Here is a 26,193-nt window from a genome sequence, read left to right as displayed (position 1 = left end):
CCAACACCAAGAGCACATTCTAGCACAGTCAATGTATTGTACTGTGAAAAGAATTAAAGAATTTAAAGCTGGAATGAGTTGGAACAAATGTGAGCTGGTATCTTGGTTATCTGCAGGCTATGCGGTCTGAGGCAAATGACTAAGTTCACCTAAGTCCATTTCTTCAGTTAGGAAATGAAGCTGGTTCTCCCAGAAAGCTCATATTGCCCAGACTGTAATAGAGATGATCATGAGAGGGTGATGGGCCTTTTTAAATTGTGGAAACAGGCTCACGCCTGTAATCCCAGCACTTTAGGAGGCTGAGGCGAGAGGATCACCTGCGGTCAGGAGTTCAAGACCAGCCTGGTCAACATGGTGAAACCCCATTTCTACTAAAAATACAAAAATGAGCGGGGAATGGTGGCGGGAGCCTGTAGTCCCAGCTACTCAGGAGGGTGAGGTAGGAGAATCACTTGAACTCAGGAGGCGAAGGTTGTAGTGAGCTGAGATCACACCACTGCACTCCATCCAGCCTGAGCAACAGAGCGAGATTTCATCTCAAAAAGTAAATAAATACATAAATAAATAGTGGAAACACTGTGGAAGAAAAACGATCGCTGGAGAGCCTGTGCACTCACATACATCCTTTAATTTTTACAACAGCTTCCGGGGGAAGGCGATTCCACTTTAGAGTTTTTCTTCCCTTCTAGCTGGGAGTTACCCTCCAAATTTTAACCTAATGATGTAAGCAAAATAAGCACACTGAAGAGGCTGAGAAGAAAAACAGCTTACGACAGTCTGAGCTCTGTGAGGTCTGCAAAATGTATAAGGCCTAGAGGGACATGAGTATGGGACTTCGGTTATGCCCACCCCCTGCCCCCACATACACAATCCCATGCATACCCAATTGTCTAAAGTCATTTTATTCCTGACTATCGGCCTCATCCATTACCTTTTTTTTTTTTTTTAAGACAGGGTATACTCTGTCTCCCAAGCTGGAGTGCAGTGGTGCGATCATGACTCACTGCAGCCTCGACCTCCTGGGCTCAAGAGATCCTCCTGTCTCAGTCTTGACAGTAGCAGAGGCTACAGGTCCGCGCCACCAAGCCGGCCCCATTATCTTCCTATTCTTAGAATTTGTAATACACTGCGGGCGCGGTGGCTCACGCCTGTAATGCCAGCACTTTAGGAGGCTGAGGCGGGCGGATCACCTGAGGTCAGGAGTTCGAGACCAGCCTGACCAACACAGGGAAACCCCATCTCTATTAAACATACAGTACTTAGCTGGGCATTGGGGCGCGCGCCTGTAGTCCCAGGACTCCGTCTCTTAAAAAGGAAAAAGAATTTATCATACAAATAACAATAGGTAGCCAATTGATAGCTTTTTTTTTTTTTTTTTGAGACGATGTGTCGCCCAGCTGGGGTGCAGTGGCGCGATCTCGGCTCACTGCAACCTCCGCCTCCCCGGTTCAAGCGATTCTCCCGCCTCAGTCTGCCGCGGACCTTGCCAGGGTCCGCGCTGAGAGGACGTCAGGGGAGCCAGTTCCCCAGAATAACGGCTGAGCATGAGGGCTGCCTAACCTTGAAACCCAGCGCCCTCCTGATCCACACGTCCTAAGACGAACAAATCCTCACAGTCTTTGTGAAAACCCACCAGGAGAAGCACGTCCAAAAGTCTTTACCTCCCCAAACAAGTCTCAGAAGCGGGAAAACCAACGCCGCGAATGGGCGGGAAAGCCACAGCGCCTGCAATCGCTTCACCTCATTAGCTAATTTTGCTGTCCTTCTCAGTGGCCCGCCTCCCTTGCTCGCGGGCGATATTTTCATTGGCTTTCGTCTGCTAGGCGTCCAATCTCATTGGTTTGCTTTTCTGTTCGTCAGGCTTGGGTGCCTGGTGAAAGGCGGAGAGGGCGTCACTATTGGGGCTGGAAGCCCCGCCTCCGCGTGCCGTGTGCAAAAACAAACAGCCGTTAGGTAGGCGGTGCCGGGGGGCGGGGTCTAGCTAGAAGGAGGCGCGCGATTGAACAGCAGCTGGGGTTCGAACCAGCAAGACAAGCGGGCATTGGCCGCAGCAGCGCGAGGCGGGTACGGGGTATTGTCCGGCTCCGGCGGCGGCGGTCGGTGCTGCGAGAGCGGCGGCTGCGGCGCGGGTCGTCAGCGGGAGGGCTCGCGGCCGAGCGGAGGCAGAGTCGGCGCCGAGAACATGGTAAGGGCGGCCGAGTGGGTCGGGGGCACGGGGCCTAGGACAGGGCCGGGGGAGCAGAGCGCTGAGGCCCCGGCGTCGGCGCCGCTACCTGTGGAGTCGGGAGTTTGCGGGTGTCGGGGCTTCGTCCGGCTGAGCCCCTCGCCACCCGCCGGGGGGCGCCATATCCCGGCTGCGGAGCCCGACACGGGTACCCGGGTGAGAGCTGGGCCTGGCCGGGTAGAGCGCGAAGTCTGTTCCGAGCCGGACAGGTCTGTCCCGACGCTAGTGACGCTGCACCGCCCGTCTTAGAAGGAGCAGGACGCCAGAATCCGGCTTGCAAATGTAGAAACAAGTGCCGGATCTTAATGTGATCGCTCCTCTGTATGAATGAGGTCAAACAGGCTGCCGCTATACAAGTTAGATAAGTCTTTGGCGATGTTTGGTTACGTAATCTCTCTGGCAGTCAATTTGAGGGTTTCTGCGAAAGGGTGCTTGTATTTGTGGTCTTTTGAGCGACAAAGAATGGTTTTATAGACCAGAACCGCACGATTTGTTCTAGGTGATTGCACAGGTTTGAAATGAACGCCGGTTATCTTCTGACCCCCATGCAGTTTGCGGTTTTCATTATAAAACGGTACTTTCCTTTGCTCTTGCTATGAATTTTCAGTCTTAAAGCATTCATCTTTTCATTCTGAAATTCAGATCTAGATAAGAAAAGTGTGGCTTTAAAAAAATTAAAGTGAATAGAACTTCAGCCCCATTTTAAAGTTGAGGGAAAGGAGAAAGTGCTAAAGGATACGCTCTGAGTTGCATCAAAGATTGTGTAAAAATAGTAAGACTGTTATTATGGAATCTTATTTTTGCCGGTATTCGTGCTTTAAGCATTCTGTTGAAAGGTTACTTCAACGGGAGCTACCTGCTTAAAAGTTAACACCAGGCTGTCATTTCTCATACTGCAGATAATATTAGATGATTTGTGCTTGATGTGTCAGATATGGTATTTAATAGACTTAACACCTAACTATAAACAGATTGGCCAGTCGAGAGGACAAAATGTTTGGTTATTGTAAAATACCCAAATCTTATAGCTGGAATAGACTTTAGGGATAATTGCTTCCAACGTCTAAAGTATAGTTTATTGTTATTGTAAAGTACTATACTTTAACAAACTGAGGTACAGCCTATATCTAATCTGTAAAAGAATTTGCTCAAACAGATGATTTTCATGATTCTAGTTTTTTGTTTGTTTGTTTTGAGACGGAGTCTCACTCTGTCGCCAGGCTGGAGTGCAGTGGCGCGATCTTGGCTCACTGCAACCTCCATCTCCCGTGTTCAAGCGATTCTCCTGCCTCAACCTCCCGAGTAGCTGGGACTACAGGTGTGCACCACCACGCCCAGCTAATTTTTTGTATTTTTAGTAGAGATTGGGTTTCACCATGTTGGCCAGGATGGTCTCGATTTCTTGACCTCGTGAACCGCCCGCCTCGGCCTCACAAAGTGCTGGGATTACAGGCGTGAACCACCGCGCCCGGCCGATTCTAGTTTCTTAGATATTTTTCAGTCTCTAGTGATACGCTATATGTTTTATATCCACTTACCATTAGCTAAAAATACATAAGTATTAACACAAGCTAAAAATGCAGGAGACATTGAGTCGTCGTTCTTGATAGATTTTAAACCTGAAAGGAAGTAAGCAGATGTCTGTTAAAACTGACATGAAAGTGTCTTAGTATCCAGTTTGCAAGTTTATCCAAGTGAAATGAACTCCCTCTTCCTCCTGTGTGTGTGTCTGTGTGTGTGTGTGTGTGTGTGTGTAATTTTTAAAAATCAGCAACCTTAACTCGGGTTAATATGATGTCAATTCTTGGAATAAAAAAATTATATTTGGTTTCCCAAGCACCAATTAAAATGAATGTTCAAAGTAGGGAGGCTATATATACAGTTTGAGGGGATATCGGAAAGAAAGTAATTATCCATTTATTATATAATTTTATATTCAGATAAGTTTGATACCATGAAAGTTTTCTTTTGTTAAGTATGAGAATTGTATCGAGAGTCTCTAAATGTTGGAACTAGTCATTTAATGTATTGAGGCTTTTAAAATCTGACTATATATCTACTTCTTTAAAAAGCAAATAGAACAGCAAATAATGACGTATCTGAAACAGTGAGGATAAAATTGCCTAAGCAGAGTAGTTATTACGTGACCTGGGGAACCTGGGGAGTTTTGTAGTTGTTGGCTTTTCATTAGTGACTAGTTCTTATTTTTTCCAATCCAGTCATAGGAAGACAATGATTATAATTTTAGATGCCAGTTGAGAGGTTTTTAAGTGTTATATAACAACATAGTCAAAATTATTGAAATATATGAGGCATTCTGGTAGAAATCAAGAGCATCTCAGTTCTTACTGATAAACTTAAATCAGTCTCTTGCTGAATTACCTAATGTAAGAGAGTGAATATGAATTAGTTCTTAGATTTTTATTTTTCCTGTTTCTAATACCTGCCAAGGTTTTACTGTTTTTCTTCCATATTATCTTGGGTGACGCGCTTAATTCACTTAGACATGCAATTAGAGGAAGTATACAGGGGTAATTTTTAGCTTTAAAAAATCTTTAAGGAAAGGGTTAGCTACAAAGGGGATATGCCATTTCGAAACTTACCATCTATTTTGAAAGTATAGCCCCTCAAACAGCCAATCCTGTAAACTGATTTAACAGTAAAGAAATAATCTATTTAAATGGTAAAAACAAAATATATGAGAGAAAATTAGTTTTCTTCTTAAGTCAGACCCTTAGTATTTCCTCCCTAGAGGCAAATAGCATTTCTAATTTATAGTGTAACCTTCTAGAAATATGTGTGTACACACATACTTTATAATACCCCATATTTACTTAATAGCTCATTACATTTGCACATACTTTACCTTTTTCATGCAGAAATAGGTTTTTTTTTAAGCGTACAGTTCAGTGGCATTAAGTACATTTATAGTGTGCAACCATCACTGCCATCTGTCTCGAACTTTTTCATCTTCCCAAGTGGAAATTCTACCCATTCAACAGTAACTCGGCCAGGTGCGGTGGCTTACGCCTGTAATCCCAGTACTTTGGGAGGGCAAGGCAGGCGGATCGCTTGAGGTCAGGAGTTCAAGACCAGCCTGGCCAACATGCGGAAGCCTTGTTGGTACTAAAAATACAAAAATTAGCAGGGTGTGGTGGCGCACACCTGTACTACCAGCTACTTAGGAGGCTGAGGCAGGAGAATCACTTGAACCCAGGAAGCACCTACCCCTGGCAACCACAAATCTGCTGACTATGAACTTTACTATTTTAGGAATCTCATAAGTAGAATCATACGGTATTTGTCTTTTTTGTAACTGTCTTATTTTCCTTAGCATAATGTCCTCAAGGCCCATTTATGTTGTAGCTTGTGTCAGAATTTCCTTTTCAAAGCTGAATACTATCCCATTATATATATATCATTTTGTTCATCCATCATTGGACACTCAAGATTGTTTCCACCTTTTGGCTATTCTGAATAAAGCTTTTGTGAGCATGTGTGTACAAGTATTTGTTTGAATCCTTGCTTTCAATTTTTGGGTGTATACCTAGAAGTGGAATTGCTAGACTATATGACAATTCTGTGTTTTATTTTTGAAGGTTTTTTTTCTTGGAATATACTTTATTTTTCTGAGAGGTCTAAATAAACATTGACATTGATAAAAATTGTGAAATATTTCATGTATGCGTAAAAGTTATATTGACTTGCAAGATTCTTCAATCTGGAAATTGATAGATATGTTAGTTTTTAGAAATCTCATATTTTTCAGCCTGGCACTGTGGCTCATGCCTGTAATCCCAGCACTTTGGGAGGCCAAGGTGGGTGGATCACTTGAGGTCAGGAGTTCAAGACCAGCCTAGCCAACATGGTGAAACCCCATCTGTACTAAAAATACAAAAATTAGCTGTGTGTGGTGGTGCGCACCTGTAATCTCAGCTACTCAGGAGCCTGAGGCCGGAGAATCACTTGAGCCTGGGAGGCGGAGTTTGCAGTGAGCCAAGATTGCCCCACTGCACTCCAACCTGGGCAACAGAGCTAGACTCCATCTCAAAAAAAAAGAGAAAAGAAAAATCTCATATTTTCAATAAGCGTTTAAGGTTTGACTTCTTTGATAGAAATTATAAAAGGTGATAGAATCCCATGTATATGAGGAAGGGGATCACCTACATATTTTTAACTACCTAAAGTAAAAGTAGAAGAAATTCTGTTTCCAGAATATTTTTGAAGTAGTATTTTCAACTCTTCATCCAAAAATTTTTTTTTGCATTTAGGCTGGAGGCAAAGCTGGAAAGGACAGTGGGAAGGCCAAGGCTAAGGCAGTATCTCGCTCACAGAGAGCTGGGCTACAGGTAATGAATCCATGCTGTCGTTACATTACTATTTTCTTTACTGTTGTAATTTATGACCTATGTTTCATCGATTACAGAAGTCTACTTGTATTACTACAAACTTTTTTTTTTTTTTCGAGACAGAGTCTCGCTCTGTCACCAGGTTGGAGTGCAGTGGCGCAATCTCGGCTCACTGCAACCTCTGCCTCCTGGATTCAAGCGATTCTCCTGCCTCAGCCTCCTGCGTGGCTGGGACTACAGGTGCGCACCACCATGCCCAGCTAGTTTTTGTATTTTTAGTAGAGACGGGGTTTCACCATGTTGGCCAGGATGGTCTCAATCTCTTGACCTCGCGATCCACCCGCCTCAGCCTCCCAGAGTGCTGGGATTACAGGCGTGAGCCACTGTGCCTGGCCGAGAAATACTTTTAATCAGGAAACTTGGAAGGCCAAACTGTAAATTGTTATCCTTTTGGCAGTAGTTAGCCATTGAGAGTTTAAGCAAGAGGACAACATGATCCAGATGATACCAAAAGAAGGGGGATGGGAATTTATATTGATGTGCACATTCTGTATTTTAGGTTTCCATGTATATTCCTAAATTAGAATTTATTTTAAGGCATACTTAATTTGAAGTAGAAAATAGAAGGCCAATGGAGATTATTGCAGTGATTTAGGAATAAAGTAACATACTTGAATGGGAAGCAGTAGAAATCACGTGTGTGCAGAAAATAGGTGAAGCAGTATAAGGTTGAGAGGAAGTCAGAAGTTTCTCTAAGGCTTAGAACCTAAGGAACAGAGGAGTTTGTAATAGGATCAGGTTATGAGTAAATTTAAATGGAATCATTTTGAAGTTTACTAAAACATCCATGTGAAAATGTCCAGAAGTTGGAAACGTGAGTTCAGCTTTCTAAGAGAGGTGATAGAATTAGGAATTTGAGATCATTTATGTAAAATTGATAGTTTATGTTATGGATGAGTTTCCTAACCTAAGAGAATGAGAAAGGAGCACAAGGACATTGGAGGACCCCTCAAAAACTTTTAAGAAAAGGCTGAGGAGTAGTCAGGGTTGGTATGAGAACTCTGAAGTCTAAGAAGAAATGTTTTTGAGGGCCTACTGTATGCCAGACAACATAGTGGTTACTAAGGATACAAAGGAAAAGAAGACATAAATCTTGCTCTTAAGAAGCTTTTGGTCACTTAGAGACGAAGTATAAATGCAAAAAGAAAAAGATTGCTTGTGTTTATTAAGGAAGTAAAATGTCACTGCTGGCCTTCAAAAGTACTGTTTAACAGAAACCAAGTTAGGGTTAGGAAAAAATGGGTGACAAGAAAGTAAGGGTTTCAGGATTTGTTTTTTAAATTCAGTCTTTGGAAAGAGACTTTCTAGACTGTAACTGGAAGCAGTTTTCATGGATTGTGAAGTTTTCAGTAAAGTCTGTAGAAGGAAAGGAACCAGCGGAAAGGAAGTAATTGTAGCTGTTGAAATAATGGAACAGTGAAGGGATGAGGTAGGCCTGTAAGAAAGGGCACAGACAGGCCGGGCGCAGTGGCTCATGCCTGTAATCCCAGGACTTTGGGAGGCCAAGGTGGGCAGATCACGCAAAACCCCATCTCTACTAAAAATACAAAACAGCCAGGCGTCCTGGCGTGCCTATAATCCCACCTACTCAGGAGGCTGAGGCAGGAGAATCGCTTGAAACCCGGGAGGCGGAGGTTGCAGTGAGCCAAGATGGCGCCACTACACTCCAGCCTGGGCGACAGAGTGAGACTCTGTCTCAATAAAAAAAATAATAAAGGGCGCAGACAAGTGGGATTAGGATACTCTGAAATGAGAAAAGTACCCTCTTTTTCAGAAAGTAGAATCACAATGAGATAATAGTATTGATTTTTCTTAACTATCAGATCACCTCTTGAAACTGAAGAAAGAACATTTAATAAGATCTGAGGAAGGTATTGGAGATTCAAAGTTGCATGTGCCTTTTATGTGAAGAGGTTAACTAGACAGGAATTTGATCCATGGGTCATGTTGAATGTATAGTTGATGACAGCCCTGCATGGTTTTTCTTCATTTTAGAGTGATATTCTCCATATTACGCAGAGGTTAAAGATTTTGGACTGATTACCAGAACATAGACACAGGCCCTGGGAACTGTTAATTGCCTAATAGGTTTGACTTCTGATATGTGTGATCAAGTTTTTTATTATTTCATGGTTACTCACATTGTTCAGCCTTTGATTACAGTCAGTGCAATGTTAAGACTCTGCAGTGCTTCCCACTAAGACATTTCTCTTTTAGTTTCCTGTGGGCCGCATCCACAGACACTTGAAGACTCGCACCACAAGCCATGGAAGGGTGGGTGCCACTGCTGCCGTGTACAGTGCTGCGATTCTGGAGTACCTCACTGCAGAGGTTTGTACAGGAATGTCTTGTATATGGCAGTCCAGAAGGTGCACTAGTCTAAGTGACATAAACCCATGGAATATATTTGAAAAAAGACATATTATGCTCATTGTGGCTTTTTTGTTTTTTTGGAGCTAGAGTTTCACTCGTTTCCCAGGCTGGAGTGCAATGGCCAGTCTCGGCTCACTGCAACTTCTGCCTCCCGGATTCAAGCAATTCTGCCACCTCAGCCTCCCAGGTAGCTAGGACTACAGGTGTGCACCACCATGCCCAGCTCATTTTTGTATTCTTAGTTGAGACAGGGTTTCACCATATTGGCCACACTGGTCTCAAACTCCTGACCTCAGGTGATCCACCTGCCTCGGCCTCCCAAAGTGCTGGAATTACAGGCTTGAGCGACCACATCCGGCCTCATTGGTTTCTTTAACAGCACAGTTTGAGATGCATCTTGTCAGCTATTACCCAACACTAATGTAAAAGAACCTTGGTGTACTTGTTTTTAAAGCTAAGCAAGGGACTGGGCGCGGTGATTCACGCCTGTAATGCCAACACTTTGGGAGGCTGAAGCGGGTAGATTGTACACTTGAGTCCTGGAGTTCCAGACTAGGCTGTGTGACAGAGCAAGACCCTATCTCAAAGTAAAAAAATTTTTTTAAGTTAAGCAAAGGCCAGCAATCTCTTATCTTTTATTTTCATTTATTCATATTGAGACTGGGTCTCACTGTGTCACCTAGGCTGGAGTACAGTGGCATGATCATAGCTCATTCCAACCTCAAACCTCCTGGGTTCAAGGGATCCTCCTGCCTCAGCCTCCCTAGTAACTGTAACTTCAGGTTTGTGCCACCACACCTGGCTAATTTTTTTTTTTTTTTTTTTTTGAGACAGGGTCTTGCTCTGTACCCCAGGTGGAGTGCAGTGGCGCAATCTTGACTCACTGCAACCTCCACCTCTTGGGTTCAAGCAATTCTCCTGCCTCAGCCTCCCCAGTAACTGGGATTACAGGTACCCGCCACCACACCCGGCTAATCTTTGTATTGTTAGTGGAGACAGGGTTTCACCATGTTGGCCAGGTCAGTCTTGAATTCCTGACCTCAGGTGATCCACCCACCTCAGCCTCCCAAAGTGCTGAGATTACAGGTGTGAGCCACCACACTAATTTTTTATTTTTATTTTTTGTGGAGTTGGGGGCTCCCTGTGTTGCCCAGACTGGTTTCCAACTCCTAGCCTCAAGTGGTCCTCCCAAGGTGCTGGGATTACAGACATAAGCCATCATACGCTAGTGAACTTTGAAGTATGTATATAATCAGTAGAAGTATTTGTGAAGTTACAGCATAATGTTTTAGTTTATGAAGATTTGCGATGATGTAAAGTTTTTCCAGTGTGATGATACATAAAAATCACAAATATATTAGAAGTAAAAGACTCAATCTGTTCTTCTGGTTCTCTGCAGGATTATACATACAAAATTGCTGTATCTTACTTAGTTTGAAATTTCAGGAAGACAAGTTAATTGGGCAAGAGTTCTTAATTCTTGGGTCGTAGACCACCACTTTCCCCATCCCTATTCCTCCTAAAAAAAAAAAATCCATTGGGAAGTCATGAAACTTCACCTACATTCCAGGCTGGGGAAGTAGTTTGAGTAATAAGTAGGCCAAGTGGTAGACACATTCATTCTGGTAGAAACAGAAGGGTCTTAACTTGGGGAAGATGTGATTGGGAGCTAGGCTGAGGAATTTAGCTTTTAATCTGTATGTCAGTTATCATTGCTGTCATTTTTTCATTAATCTCACCAAGTCATCTGTGTCCCACTGGGGATTTAACATTGAATTATGGATATTATGGATAGTTTCAACTTAGCTATGTCATGATTAAGAGGTGTTTTGTTTTTTGGGGTTTTCTTGTTTGTTTGTTTGTTTGTTTGGAGACAGGGTCTCTCTCTGTCTCCCAGGCTGAAATGCAGTGGCATGATATCTGTGCATTGCAACCTCTGCCTCCTGGGTTCCAGCAATTCTCCCACCTCAGTCTCCGGAGTAGCTAGGGCTAGCGGTATGCATCACCACGCCCGGCTAATTTTTGTTATTTTCTTGTAGAGACAAGGTTTTGCCATGTTAGCCAGGCTGATCTCAAACTCCTGACCTCAAGCGATCTGCCCGCATCAGCCTCCCAAAGTGCTGGGATTACAGACATGAGCCCCTTCTATTAAAAGAGACCACCTGGCCTCTTGTATTTTTTAAAATGTTTAAATTTTAATTTTAATTAAAATACATTTTTAAACTTTTCTAAAAGCGTTAAGAAATTTCATAGCTGGGCACTGTGGCCCACGCCTGTAATCCCAACACTTTGGGAGGCTGAGGTGGGCGGATCATGAGGTCAAGAGATCGAGACCATTCTGGCCAACATGGTGAAACCCCATCTCTACTAAAAATACAAAAACTAGCTGGGCATGGTGGCGGGCACCTGTATATAGTCCCAGCTACTCAGGAGGCTGAGGCAGGAGAATCGCCTGAATCCAGAAGGCAGAGGTTGCAGTGAGCCGAGATCACGCCACTGCACTCCAGCCTGGCGACAGAGCGAGACTCCATCTCAAAAAAAATAAAAATAGGCCGGGCGCGGTGGCTCAAGCCTGTAATCCCAGCACTTTGGGAGGCCGAGACGGGTGGATCACGAGGTCAGGAGATCGAGACCATCCTGGCTAACACGGTAAAACCCCGTCTCTACTAAAAAATACAAAAAATTAGCCGGGCGAGATGGCGGGCGCCTGTAGTCCCAGCTACTCGGGAGGCTGAGGCAGGAGAATGGCGTAAACCCGGGAGGCGGAGCTCGCAGTGAGCCGAGATCGCGCCACTGCACTCCAGCCTGGGAGACAGAGCGAGACTCCGTCTCAAAAAAATAAATAAATAAATAAAATAAAATAAAAATAAAAAAGAAAGAAATTTCAGCTGTTAAGGGTTGTGTAGAAATAGACCACGTGGATATATTAAAATATATGACTTTGGCTGGGTGTGGTGGCTTATATTCAGCATTCTGGTTCACAAGGTTCAAGCCCCTTCTAAGCACCCCGTTTTTTAATCTTTGGGAACTTTGGTGAAAATGTTTAAAGTTAACAGTGGGTCATGCCTGTAATCTCAGCACTTTGGGAGATCAAGGCAGGCAGACCATTTGAGTCCAGGACTTCCAGACCAGCCTGGACAACATGGCAAAACCCTGTCTCTACAAAAAAATACAAAAACTTAACCAGATATGATAGTATGCACCTATAGTCCCAGCTACTGGAGAGGCTGAGGTGGGAGGATTACCTGAGCCCAGGAGGTTGAGGCTGCAGTGAGCCATGTATTGCACCACTGCACTCCAGTCTGCCTGACAGTGAGACCATGTCTTAAAAAAAAAAAAACAGGCTGGGCGCGGTGGCTCACGCCTGTAATGCCAGCACTTTGGGAGGCCAAGGCTGGCGGATCATGAGGTCAGGAGATTGAGACCATCCTGGCTAACGTGGTGAAACCCCATCTCTACTAAAAATACAAAAAAAATTAGCCGGGAGTGGTAGCAGGCGCCTGTAATCCCAGCTTCTCGGGAGGCTGAGGCAGGAGAATGGCATGAACCCGGGAGGCGGAGTTTGCAGTGAGCTGAGATCGCGCCACTGCCCTCCAGCCTGGGTGACAAAGCAAGACTCCGTCTCAAAACAGACAAACAAAAAAAAAAACAATTTAGGTCAAGATTGGACAATGACTGTGTGGGTGCAGTCAACTTTTTTTTTTTATTTTTAAATGGAGTCTTGCTCTGTCGCCCAGGCTGGAGTTCAATGGCACGATCTCAGCTCCTGCAACCTCCACCTCCCGGGTTTAACAACTCTCCTGCCTCAGCCTCCCCAGTAGCTGGGATTATAGGGGTGTGCCACCACACCCGGCTGATTTTTGTATTTTTAAAGTTCAGTTGATTCTCATGTCTACCGAACACTGCTCTATTTAAAACAAAGAGGTGGCCTGGCGCAATGGCTCACGTCTGTAATCCCAACACTTTGGGAGGCCGAGGCAGGCAGATCACAAGGTCAGGAGTTTGAGACCAGCCTAGCTAATATGGTGAAATCCTGTGTCTGGTGTGTTTTTTTTTGAGAAGGAGTCTTTGCTCTGTCGTCCAGGCTGGAGTGCAGTGGCGCCATCTCGGCTCACTGCAAGCTCTGCCTCCTGGGTTCACGCCGTTCTCCTGCTTCAGCCTCCTGAGTAGCTGGGACTACAGGTACCTGCTACCACGCCTGGCTGATTTTTTTGTATTTTTAGTAGAGATGGGGTTTCACTGTGTTAGCCAGGATGGTCTCGATTTCCTGACCTCATGATCTGCCCATCTCAGCCTCCCAAAGTGCGGAGATTACAGGCGTGAGCCACTGCACCCAGCAAAAACCCCATCTCTACTAAAAATACAAAAAATTAGCTGGGCGTGGTGGCGGGCACCTGTGGTCCCAGCTACTCAGGAGGCTAAGGCAGGAGAATGGCATGAACCCGGGAGGCGGAGTTTGCAGTGAGCTGAGATCACGCCATTGCACTCCAGCCTGGGCAACACAGCAAGACTTCATCTCAAAAAAAAGAAATTATTTTAAATTATATTTTAGGCTGAGTGCGATGGCCCACACCTGTATTCCCAGCACTTTGAGAGGCTGAAAAGGAGGATCACTTGAGGCCAAGGGTTTGACACCAGCCCTGGCAACATAGTGAGGTCCCATCTCTTTTATTTTTTAAGAATTTAAAAAATACATTTGAAAACTTCTGAAAGCATTAGGAAATGCTATTAAAGGTTGTACAAAAATGGACTACAAGTATCTATTAAAATATGTGACTTTGGCTGGGTGTGGCAGCTTACAGTTGTAATCCCAGCACATTGGGAGGCTGAGGCGGGTGGATCACGAGGAGTTCAGGAGATCAAGACCATCCTGGCTAACATGGTGAAACCTGCCTCTACTAAAAATACAAAAAATTAGCTGGGCGTGGTGGCGGGCACCTGTGGTCCCAGCTACTCAGGAGGCTAAGGCAGGAGAATGGCGCGAACTCGGGAGGCAGAGCTTGCAGTGAGCCGAGATTGTGCCCCTGGCCCTCCAGCCTGGGTAATAGAGTGAGATTACAGTCTCAAAAAAAAAAAAAGAAAAGAAAAATGTGTTATCAGTTTATGTATTGTTTGTGCGTTTTGTATGTACAAATGCTAAGTGATCCTTCATTTGGAATCCAACGTCCTTCATTTGATATGCTAATCATGGATGCTTTGTAGGTGCTGGAGCTGGCAGGTAATGCTTCTAAGGATCTCAAAGTAAAGCGTATCACTCCGCGTCACTTGCAGCTTGCAATCCGTGGTGATGAAGAGTTGGATTCTCTTATCAAGGCTACCATAGCTGGGGGTGGTATGTATTGCTACTTAAGCCTTGATTCTTACTGGTCTTTCTGACTGATATATCGTTCAGATCAATGATACAGTATATTTGATTGGTTAACTAGAAAGCGTATAAACTTTAATTTCATAAATACTAAATCTATAACAATTCTAAGCTTTTCATAATGATCTGAATATTTCTTCTTATACCCATATGTAATGCTATTTTTATTTTAGCCAGTTCTTTATCTAAATTTCATATGATACTTAAAGCCTGATGTTTAACATATTTCCCATACCTTTTTAACTGTGTTTGAAAAATGAGTTGGAGAAGTCGCATAACATACACTGGGAAGGGTTGAAATAAATACACTTGAAAAGTGGGTCAGGATCAGTGAAAGTGAGAGGTAAGTTGGTGGTTCTTAATCTTATTTGGATAACCCTCAGAGAACATCATGAAAGCGATGGTTACAGCTGGGCGCGGTGGCTCACACCTGTATCTCAGCACTTTGGGAGGCTGATAGGCAGGCGGATCACCCGAGGTCAGGAGTTCAAGACCAGCCTGGCCAATGTGGTGAAACCCTGTCTCTATTAAAAATACAAAAATTAGCTGGGCATGGTGGTGCATGCCTGTAATCCCAGCTACTCAGGAGGCGGAGGCGCAAGAATCACTTGAACCCAGGTCGCAGTGAGCTGAGATTATACCACTGCACCCCAGCGTTGGCGACAAAGCGAGACTATCTCAAAAAAAAAAAAAAAACCGTGGTTACTCTTCTCGAAAAATGCACGGAAAGTCACACAATTTTACCTACAGTTTTAAAGGGTTCACAGACCCGTGGGAGGTAGCTGTCGGTTTAGATAGTTTAACAGTATCAGAATATGAAAAGGGACTTAATTTCATTTTTTGTATAATTAACTTCTTACTTGAGGCAAAAACTTTAAAAGTTTTTAATAACTTTTTTTAATTTCATTCTAGGTGTGATCCCTCACATCCACAAATCTCTGATTGGAAAGAAGGGACAGCAGAAAACTGCTTAGAGGGATGCTTTAACCAACCCTCTTCCTCCCTGTCGTTGTACTGTAACTGGGACAGAGGAAATAATGGGGATATGTGGAATTTTTAACAACAGTTAAATGGAAAAGCATAGACAATTACTGTAGACATGATAAAAGAAACATTTGTACGTTCTTAGACTCGAAGTTTGATAAAAGTACCTTTTCATGTGGTGACAGTTGTGTGTTGATTGGCTAGGTTTCTCCCGCGTGTTTTATACAAAAATGGAATTGATAAACCATTTTTTACAAAATTAATTTGTCTCAAAACTGTTCTGTTCATGATGTATTAGAAATATTTTGCTCAGACTTTAAATATTTTAAATCTCAGATTGGTTATTCAGAGTAACCTTGGAACAGAAATTGGGAATATAGCTTTACAATGATTGATACCGTGGTATATTGACTCTTACATGCTATTGATCTGTAGCACCATTTTTTACAAACCACTAGGAAAAAAACCTGCCAATTAAATCATGATACACCATCAATTATGAGACATCCCAATTTGAGAGATGTTAGATTATGGAAAAGGGTGCATTTATGACTGAAATGGTAATGGAATTATTTGAATTCTATACTGAGCACTTACCATGTGCCAGGCCCTTTGCTGAGTGCTCTACTGACTAAGAAATTTTATTCCCCCCACATTATAGATGTGGAGTCTAAGGGTCACAGAAATTGTGTGCTATGCCAAAAAACATTCAACTAGTAGATAGAAAATGACAGAGCTATGATTCAAACCTAGATCTGACTGACTTCAGAGCCTGATGTTCAGTTTATCAAAGGTTTTTCCTTTTGGTTTAAAATCCCAGTTTTTGGCCAGGCATGGTGGCTCACGCCTGTAATCCCAGCACTTCGGGAGGCTGAGGCTGGTGGATCACTTGAGGTCAGGAGTTCGAGACCAGCCTGACCAACTTGATAAAACGCTATCTGGGCCAGGCACAGTGGCTCATGCCTGTAATCCCAGCGTTTTGGGAGGCCGAGGTGAGCGGATCACAAGATCAGGAGATCGAGACCATCCTGGCTAACACAGTGAAACCCCGTCTCTACTAAAAAAATAAAATAAAATTAGCTGGGTGTGGTGGCACGTGCTTGTAGTCCCAGCTACTTGGGAGGCTGAGGCAGGAGAATGACATGAAGCAGGGAGGTGGAGCTTGCAGTAACCTGAGACGGCACTACTGCACTCCATCCTGGCGACTGAGCAATACTAGGTCTCAAAAAAAAAGTCTCTACTAAAAATACAGAAATTAGCCAGGCATGGTGGTACATGCCTGTAGTCCCAACTACTTGGGACAGTGAGGCACAAAAATCACTTGAACCCAGGAGGCAGAGGTTGCATTGAGCCAAGATCACACCACTGCATTCCAGCCTGGGTGACAGAGTGAGACTCTGTCTCAAAAAAAAAATAAAATCCCAACTTTTAGTAGTCTCTTAGTGATGCAATAACAGTAATTTGTACAATCTTTTAAAAATTATTTTTATCAGTTTCCAAGAAACTTTTTTTTGTTTTGAGACAGGGTGTTGCTCTATTGCCCAGGTTGGAGTGTAGTAGCATGATCCTGGCTCACTGCAGCCTCCACCTCTCAAGCCCAAGCAGTACTCTTACCTCAGCCCTGCAAATAGCTGGGACCGTAGGGACATGCCACCATACCCGGCTAATTTTTTTTATTTATGTAGAGACAGAGGTCTCCCTATGTTGCCCAGGTTGATATTGAACTCCTGGCTCAAGCCATCCTCCCCACTTGGCCTCCGAAGTACTGGGATTACAGGCATAAGCCACCATGCCTTGCCCTAAATAACTGTTAAACTTGAGTTAATGTACTAGTAGACCCTTAGAAAATTATATTTTTCTGCTTGCAAGTCTTCACTAAAGAAGGAAATTTTAAAATGTTTTATAGTATAATGCTCTCCAAACTCATTTTTTTAAACATTTTATTATGGAAATTTTCGCAAATACACAAAAAGAATAGCAGAATGAAGCCCCGTGTACCCATCCTCTAACTTCAACAGCTGTCCTGTGGTCAGTCTTGTTTACCTGCATCCCCACCTGTCCCCTGTCCCAACCCACAGGGATCAGTTTGAGTCCCGTTACAGGCATAGTATTTTCGTGTCTGTATGATCAGAGACAAAATTCAAATATAACTCTAAAGAATAGGGTACTTTTTAGAACATAACCACAATACCATTGTGTAAGACTGCTAAAATATTTTTTGATGGCAAGTACCAGTCAATATTCAGACTTCCTGATTGTCTCATAAGTTTTTTTTTTAACAGTTGGTTTGTTTGAATCAAGATCCAGACACAGATCTAGATCTTGCATTTTGTTAATCTAATCTATAGATTTAACTTTCCTGTTTTTAATTTTTGAAGAAACTAAGTTGTTCATCCTGTAGAATTGTCCCTCAGTGGACTTTACTGAATGTATCCTAATGGGATCATTTACACCTTTTCTGTCCCCTATATGTTCTATAAACTGACAGATCTAGAGGGCTTTTTTTGTTCTGTTTTGCTTTTTCACAAAAACAATTCATAGGTGATATATGCTCCCTGTTGTAGCACATCACGGCACATAATGGCTCTCATCTTGTAACATTAAGATGGATAGTAGGTTTGGATGCTGCCAGCCCACTCCATTCATTATAAAAGTTCTCTATCAGCTTTTCCCCTGATGGATTTAGCCATCATTAATGTTATTTGCCCAGATCTGGGATTCTGTTAGAGGTTGCCAACTGGTGATATCTTGTCATTCCTTCTGCATCTATTAGCTGGAATCCTGTAAAGAACTTTTGCTCATTAATTCACAAGGCAGGATAAAATAGAAATTTCAAATTCTGATTGAATTATCTAGGCACCCATTTTGAAGTTTCTGTATTGAGAGTCAGGCCTACAGTAAAAGTAGCAATAGAAAGCTGATTGTTTAAAAAAAGAAAAACAGGGGGTGCAGTATAATCAACAGACCTTCCTTTGGCTGAATCACTTGATTCAGGGCAATTTTTACTACAGTTTTATAGATAATTGCTTCAAATGTCTAATTCATTTTGGTTGGATAGTTACTTGACTACATAATTTCTTCCCAGGGTTGTACTTGTTTTCTAATAAGAAACTCAGAAATAGAACAACTAGGCCAGGTACTCTGGGTCTAACTCTCACAGTTATCATCAGTCTTGTTTCATTTGTACCCAACCCCATGAGTTATTTTAAAGCATATTCCAGCTATCATATCACTTCATGTATAATATCTTAATACATATCTAAAAGATAGCTTTTATTTTAAAAAAAATTTTTTTTTCAGACAGAATCTTGCTCTGTTGCTCAGGCTGGTGTGCAGTGGCACGATCTCAGCTCACTGCAACCTCCACCTCCCAGGTTCAAGTGATTCTTCTGCCTCAGCCTCCTGAGTAGCTGGGATTACAGGCGCCTGCCACCATGCCTGGCTCATGTTTGTTTGTTCTTTTGTTTTTGCTTCTGAGACAGGATCTCACTCTGTTGCCTAGGCTGGAGTCCAATAGCCTAATCTCAGCTCACTGCAACCTCCGCCTCTCCTGCCTCAGCCTCCCAGGCAACTGGGACTACAGACATGTGCCACCATGCCCAGCTAATTTTTGTGTGTTTTTTGTTTGTTTGTTTGTTTGTTTGTTTAGTAGAGATGGGGTTTCACCATGTTGGCCAGGCTGGTCTCAAACTCCTGACCTCAAGTGATCCACCCACCTCAGCCTCCCAAAGTGCTGGGATTACAGGCATGAGCCACTGTGCCCAGCCTAAAAAGTATTTCTTATCATTAAAAACAACACCCAGTCTAACTAGTGTAACACCTAAGAAATCATCAGATCTGTATTTTAGATAGTACAACACAGTGAAGTGCAGTGGCACTTAAGCAGAGAGAAGAAGGACTTCTTTTTCTTTTTTCAAATAGAAGGTGTGAGAACCTGAACTGGGCCTGGTTTGCATTTGGGAAGAGTGCAGTAGGGAAACAACACAAATAAGGTCTCGAGAATGAAGAATGGCGTTTATATGGGAAGTTGTAACAAATGGCCTGGAGAGTATCTGACTCTTTATGAAACATTTAATGAGACATGTGACTTGCTTTGGTGCCTATGGTTGAATTTATTGCGATGCTTCTGACATTTTATTATGAAAATTTTCAAACATGCAAAAAAGTTACAGTAGTTATCCAGTGAATTTTTATACTCACCACCTATATCTATAATTAACATTTTACTTGTATTTTATCCAGTTATCAGCTCATCTATGAGATGGCCCTTATTTATTTGCCTGCTGTTTTTATTCTCTATTTGTCCTGTTATTTCTTATTAGAGAAGAGAAGGTGTTCTTAGATCAGAAGATGTCATTGTATTAGGTGACTGCAAGGTTTTGGTGATCTAGTGAAACAAGATTCTACTGGGATGTGTGCTGAGCTGAACCAAGGAACCACCCAAATGTGCTGAACAAGGACATTTGCTTCTCAGATACGTGAATTCAATTTTAAGCAAGACTCTTGATCTGCTTCAGAGCAGCTTTGATTTAAAGTAATTTCAGAGCACTTTTTCTTGCATATGAGTAATTTTCTGAATGTATAAAATGTTCTGTTTATGTTTGACCTTTCGGATAAACTGTGTTGCTGCAGTGTTGGTCCACACTACCATCCTGAGTGAAGACTTAGTAAGTCTGGGGATCTCCAGGCACTGGAAAGGGTGAGAACCTGGGAGTGAAAGGGTTATAGTTAGTGTCCGTTTTTCAGGTTTTGTTTCATAGGGAGTCCTGAGTGGGGTAACCTGAAATGTGTAACAGTTGAAGACCATCCCATTCCTATCCTCAGTAAAAATAGGCTTTTCCACAGTCTTCTACCAGTTAACTTAGCTTTTTTTTTTTTCTTCAATAGAGGCTCGCTCTTGTCACCCAGAATGGAGTGCAATGGCGCGATCTTGGCTCACTGCAAGTTCAGCCTCCCGTGTTCCAGCAATTCTCCTGCCTCAGCCTCCCGAGTAGCTGGGATTACAGGCGCATGCCACCATGCCCAGCTAATTTTTGTATTTTTGGTAGAGACGGGGTTTCACCATGTTGGCCAGGCTGGTCTCAAACCCTGACCTCAGGTGATTCGCCCGTCTAAGCGTTCCAAAGTGTTGAGATTACTGGAATGAGCCACCAGGCCCAGCCAACTAGCATTTCTTAAGGTAAAAATACATGGTGTTAATTTATATTTTGAGTGAGGCCCAGTCCAGCTGCTGTAACTGCTTGGACACTTGGCTGAGGACAGAGTACTGCAAAACTTTTGAAGGGAGAGGGCATTTTGCCTTGAGTGCTGTAGATGTACAAGAGAGGTTCCAGGAGGGGGTAATAAGCAGAATTTTGGTCCCCATCACCTTCCATGCCCAGTGTTATGTCTGTGAATGTGTTACATTATGTGGTAAAGGGGACTTTGCAGATGTAACTAAAATTTCTAAAATAGAGATATTATCCTGGATTAGCTGGGGGAACCCAGTATAATTACATGAATCCCTAAAAATGGAAGAGGATGCAGGAGTCAGATTCAAAGGAAGGCCCAGGGTGCTATTGCTGACTTGTAGATAGAGGGGCCATGTGGAAATCAAGAGAAGGAAGTGAATCCTGCCAGTGAGCTTGGAAGAGCACCTTGAGGCACAGATGAGAATCTTGGCCTTACCTGATGCCTTGATTTTAGCCTGGTGAGACCCAGAGCATATAAATTTGTTGTGCTGTGCCACACTTCTCACCTACAGAAACTTGGTTTAAAGCCACTAAGTTTGTGGTAATTTGTTAAAGCAGCAGTAGAAAACAAACAGAGGAATACATACAGGATTTGTGGGCTTTAGGCCCCTGAGGGTAGAGATTTGTGACTTGTTACAAGTAGAGAGCAGTGGAGAGTTGGGCTTTGTAATTCTTTCAAGGGTGATTATAGTTCTGGAGTCATACCCACCTGGGTTCAGATCTTTGTTTACCAGTCCCTGGCTGTGTGACTTCACTGCTTTAAGCCTCTGTCTTCATCCCTAAAGTAGAAATGATAGTACCTACCTCACTCTGATCTCTGAATGAGAACACACATAAGACACTTAGCACAGTTCCTGGTGCTCAAAGACCTCCAACACCTGAAAGCACCATGACCCCGTTTTTCAGTCAAGATTTCTAAGAGCCGTTATTACCAGAGGTTCAGTGAGAACATGGGCAGGGTAATCTCAAAATGGAGAACATAAAAACTGGGACTCCCAGGCCAGTCACTTAGAAGACTGCTGCAGGGAGTACCAAGGTCGTTAAGAATCAGTAATAATAAGTAATGTGTGAATCCATTAGAATGTTGAGAAGTAGACCTGTGACATTTCAAAAAAATGTATATCTCAGACACAGCCATATGTATCGGTATCCCCAAGTTGGAAGAGCATCACAGGGCATAGTTTCATGAAAGCTTCAAAAAATGTACTAATTGCTGGTAATATGTGAACAGAAAAGAATAGCCATGTTAAAATAGGAGTGCCTGACAATTACCTCTGTTCATCTTGTCTCCTAGCTGTAAGCACCCTAGATTCAAATTATGCACCTAGAAAACTAAATTACTGTATATGTTATAGACCTTTGAAATGGATACATGAAAGTTAGTGAAATCGGAATGAATGTTTCGCCTGCCAAAGATGCGTATTTTTGTAAGTGATACAAGGGCCCCATGAGCTCCGTGGCCACATCTGTACAAAACAGGCCCTCCTTTCAGGAACTGGTCTCGGGAGAGCAAAGGGGTCAGCTCCCTAAATGGCAGCTGAGACAGTCCTCCCTGGTGGCATGGCCCTGTTTCCTGTTGATGTGGTGATAGTTGGAGAGTCAAATTTTTTTTTCCAGAATTTTTGAATATCATCTCTGATTAATGATTACACGAAAGCTTTTAAAATTTTTTAAAATTATTTCTTTCTAATTCTATAAATAAACTGTAGTTGTACAGCCACTGTACAGCTAACATTTCAACACTGGAAATGAGGCTGGTTTATTCCAGTTTGGCTCAGATTCTTCAGGGAAGCCCAGTTAAGACAAATAGCTCTCTATACTCAATCCTTACTTCGCTGAGAAGATAGAGGCCTGCCCACTCATTCCCACCTACTCTTCATGAGAAGTCCTTTATTCCTGCGTGTTTCCTGTTCTTTGGGACCTTTAGGAGCTACCCTCTACAGATACTGATAGTCTGTAGAGTCAGGAATACCATGTAACATGTTAAAGTAGACTCTAAAGATTAGTTCTTTGGCAATAGCCCAGTCTGGACTTGGTATGTACTTTTGAAAATAAAACTGCTTATTTTTAAACTCTGTAATTAGGACCTTTTGCTGTTTGAGTTATATTCCTTTCTAACTTCAAATGTCTGCATTCATGTATAATAGCCATTTTATGCACAGATGAGGTGGTTCCCACACTTTTTCACAGATGTTTCATTACCTAGATGAGTGTATTACATAATAAATTTGAATAATGGTAGTCTTCCAAATGACAAAAAGCAAGCTAGTTGATTTGTCAATTTTGAGTTTAAATGTTTTGACTGCTTATCAGCAAAAAATTCAAAGAGTAGCATACTACTATTAATGGAAATGCAGAGTATATTTAATTGGCATGATTTTTCCATGGATATGTGTGCTTCATTTGATCTTCTATTGTATGTAGCTCGTGATCACATTTTCTGTTGGTTAACGTTGTTCCTAGCTTATATGATGGAATTAAATATATTCTGTGTAAAAAGAGGTATGGACTAAATATTTCTGGACAGTGACTTTCAGCTTTAGAAACTCTTGAGAAAGGACCTGGCGTGGTGCCTCACGCCTGTAATCCCAGCACTTTGGGAGGCTGAGGCGGGAGGATCACGAGGTCAGGAGATGAAGACCATCCTGACTAACACGGTGAAACCCCGTCTCTACTAAAAATACAAAAAATTAGCCGGGCGTGGTGGCAGGTGTCTGTAGTCCCAGCTACTCGGGAAGTTGAGGCAGGAGAATGGTGTGAACCCGGGAGGCGGAGCTTGCAGTGAGCCGAGATTGCACCACTGCACTCCAGCCTGGGCGGCAGAGTGAGACTCTTATCTCAAAAAAAAAAAAAAAAAAAAAAAAAAACTCTGAGAAAGGGCTGGGTGTGATGGTGCACACCTGTAGTCCCAGCTACTTGGGAGACTGAGTAGGATTGCTTGAGCTTGGGAGGTCGAGGCTGCAATGAGCTGTGACCATGCAACTGCACTCCAGCCTGAGCAACAGAGTGAAATCCTGTCTTTAAAAAAAAAAGCCGGGCGCGGTGGCTCAAGCCTGTAATCCCAGCACTTTGGGAGGCCGAGACAGGCGGATCACGAGGTCAGGAGATCGAGACCATCCTGGCTAACACGGTGAAACCCCGTCTCTACTAAAAATACAAAAAACTAGCCGGGCGAGGTGGCGGGCGCCTGTGGTCCCAGCTACTCGGGAGGCTGAGGCAGGAGAATGGCGTGAACCCGGGAGGCAGAGCTTGCAGTGAGCTGAGATCCGGCCACTGCACTCCAGACCGGGCGACAGAGCAAGACTCCGTCTCAAAAAAAAAAAAAAAAAAGGAAGAAACTGAAAAAGTGAGTCCTCCCCTCTCTGAAGGTGTTAGAGAGGGTGGACGTAACCAGCCCTGGCCACTCTCAGGCCACACTCTGCTGGAGTGCCTCAGGCTCTTCTCAGTTTTCCATCTCTACAGCAAGAAGTCAATAATACTTCATTTTACAGATGAGGAAATTCAGGCAGAGGAAGATGATTCAACATCCCAGGGTCACATAATCTGAAGTGGAAAAGTGCTGAGAATCTGGTCTGTTTAGCTCCAAAACAAGTTTTTTCCTATGGAAGGGGACGGTCACTAAACATTTCTATGAAAACTTACCAGCCTGTCTTATGTGGATTTATCTCATTTAACCTCCTGAATTAATCTGGGAAATAAATACCAGCCTCATTTTACAAGCAAAGAAATTCAGATTCAGAGATGTTAGATAGAGCCTAGCGCAGTGGCTCACACCTGTAATCCCAGCACTTTCGGAGGCAAGTGGAGCACTTGAGGTCAGGAGTTTGAGACCAGCCTGGCCAACAAGGTGAAACCCTGTCAAAATACAAACCCAAAAAATACAAAAATTAGCCAGGCATGGAGGCACGTACCTGCAGTCTCAGCTGCTCGGGAGGCTGAGGTGGGAGAATTGCTTAAACCCAGGAGGTGGAGGTTGTGGTAAGCCAAGATTGTACCGCTGCACTCCAGCCTGGGTGACGGAGTGAGACTCTCTCTCAAAAAAAAAAAAAAAACCAGAGATGTTAGCCCAAGCCCAGGGTCACATGGCTCCAGTTGGTGACACAGGAATCTGAACCCAGGTCAGTGCAAAAAGTCTCAAGTCTGCTCAAGGGGGTCTGCAGCTGACCTGTGGACATGCGATGGCACTTACATTCTTCTGGTTTGCTTGAGGCCACATATAGAAAAGTATCTATAAAGCCCTGACGTTAATGTCTCACATGTAGAGCCAGGTGGCCTTTTGAGCTTAGGTAGCTTTGTGCCTGTTTATCGTCTGGGCTTTCTTTTTTTTGAGACGGAGTCTCGCACTGTCGCCCAGGCTTGAGTGCAGTGGCCAGATCTCAGCTCACTGCAAGCTCCGCCTCCCGGGTTTACACCATTCTCCTGCCTCAGTCTCCCAGGTAGCTGGGACTACAGGCACCAGCCACCTCGCCCGGCTAGCTTTTTGTATTTTTTAGTAGAGACGGGGTTTCACTGCGTTCGCCAGGATGGTCTCGAACTCCTGACCTCGTGATCCGCCCGTCTCGGCCTCCCAAAGTGCTGGGATTACAGGTTTGAGCCACCGCGCCCGGCCATCGTCTGGGCTTTCAAAAAGAGTTTGTGGAATAGGTATATATGAGATGTACATGTATTTCCTGGATGGACAGAAGCCGTGACTCCCTATTTAGTATGGAACCAGGCAAGCCTGGCACTCAGTATTCAGTTTAGCACTTCCTGCACACAAGCAGGCTCATCTAGTCTCCAGCCCAGCCCTACAAGCCCCTCACATGCCCAGAATGCCCGTGGGGAACTAACACTCTGGGAATTAACGGTAGACTCCATAGCCTTCTGCCACAGCTGAGTGTGAGTGAGGATCTCAGCAGCTGAGGAACTCTGCTCCAAGACTTTGCTTGGTGGAGTTCAGCAGCAAAACCCTATGTGACAGCCTGTCCTGTCAAAAACTTGCTCCTGCTCCCACACATGCCCCAACACAAGCTGCTTTTTTTTTCTCACTTCTTATCAGGGGCATCAATTCCTCAATCCCCGTTCCACTTTGACTACCTCTGCCCACTTCCTGCTATCTTCTTCCCCAACTCTGAGTATAGCCACATACTTCTGGAAACTGTCATGAGAATCTGTTTCAGATATTCTTCCTGGAGCACATTCGTACTGTATTCACATGTTGCAGAGCACACATTCTGACCTTCAGTTCTGACTGTTTCTTCAGATTTACACACATCCTGTCATTTTCCACTCCCTATGCTCTTGTAGTCACCTCCTAATCACCCAGTTTTGCTTGTTTTTTTTAGAGACAAAGTCTCATTGTGTTATCCGGGCTGGTCTCGAACTCCTGGGCTCAAGCAATCCTCCTGCCTCAGCCTCCCAAAGTACTGGGATTACAGGCGTGCACCACCATACCCAGCCTAGTTTTCCAGTTTTAACCCATTCTACATACCACTGGCAGACTGCCCATATACCACATTTTAGACTCTCCCTAAAATGTGGCCCTCTGAGTCTGGCAAACCCTGCTGTAGTCAGTGTCTGTCTCATCCAGAAAGGCAAGGCCTTGTGTCTGCATCTGAGGACACATAC

General features: G+C 43.6%; 1 protein-coding gene across 4 annotated transcripts; it reads left to right on the top strand.

Annotated features, from left to right (window-relative positions):
* Window positions 1-1,979: 1,979 nt before the first annotated feature.
* LOC117073316 (histone H2A.V) lies at window positions 1,980-17,629 on the top strand. 4 transcript variants are annotated; one of them, XM_033194081.1, is made up of 5 exons: window positions 1,980-2,185; window positions 6,496-6,573; window positions 8,851-8,964; window positions 14,209-14,338; window positions 15,284-16,855. In XM_033194081.1, the coding sequence occupies exons 1-5, from the start codon at window positions 2,183-2,185 to the stop codon at window positions 15,343-15,345; spliced, it is 387 nt and encodes a 128-aa protein (XP_033049972.1). In that variant the 5' UTR covers window positions 1,980-2,182; the 3' UTR covers window positions 15,346-16,855. The 4 variants fall into 4 exon arrangements, with proteins under 4 accessions (XP_033049972.1, XP_033049973.1, XP_033049974.1 ...); XM_033194082.1 differs by lacking the exon at window positions 6,496-6,573 and having other exon boundaries at window positions 2,033-2,185; window positions 15,284-17,629; XM_033194083.1 differs by lacking the exon at window positions 8,851-8,964 and having other exon boundaries at window positions 2,033-2,185.
* Window positions 17,630-26,193: the final 8,564 nt, after the last annotated feature.

The sequence above is a fragment of the Trachypithecus francoisi genome, unplaced genomic scaffold, assembly GCF_009764315.1.
Source record: "Trachypithecus francoisi isolate TF-2019V2 unplaced genomic scaffold, Tfra_2.0 Lachesis_group4, whole genome shotgun sequence".
NCBI classification, from domain to species: domain Eukaryota; kingdom Metazoa; phylum Chordata; class Mammalia; order Primates; family Cercopithecidae; genus Trachypithecus; species Trachypithecus francoisi.
This window is presented reverse-complemented; position numbering and strand designations above follow the sequence as displayed.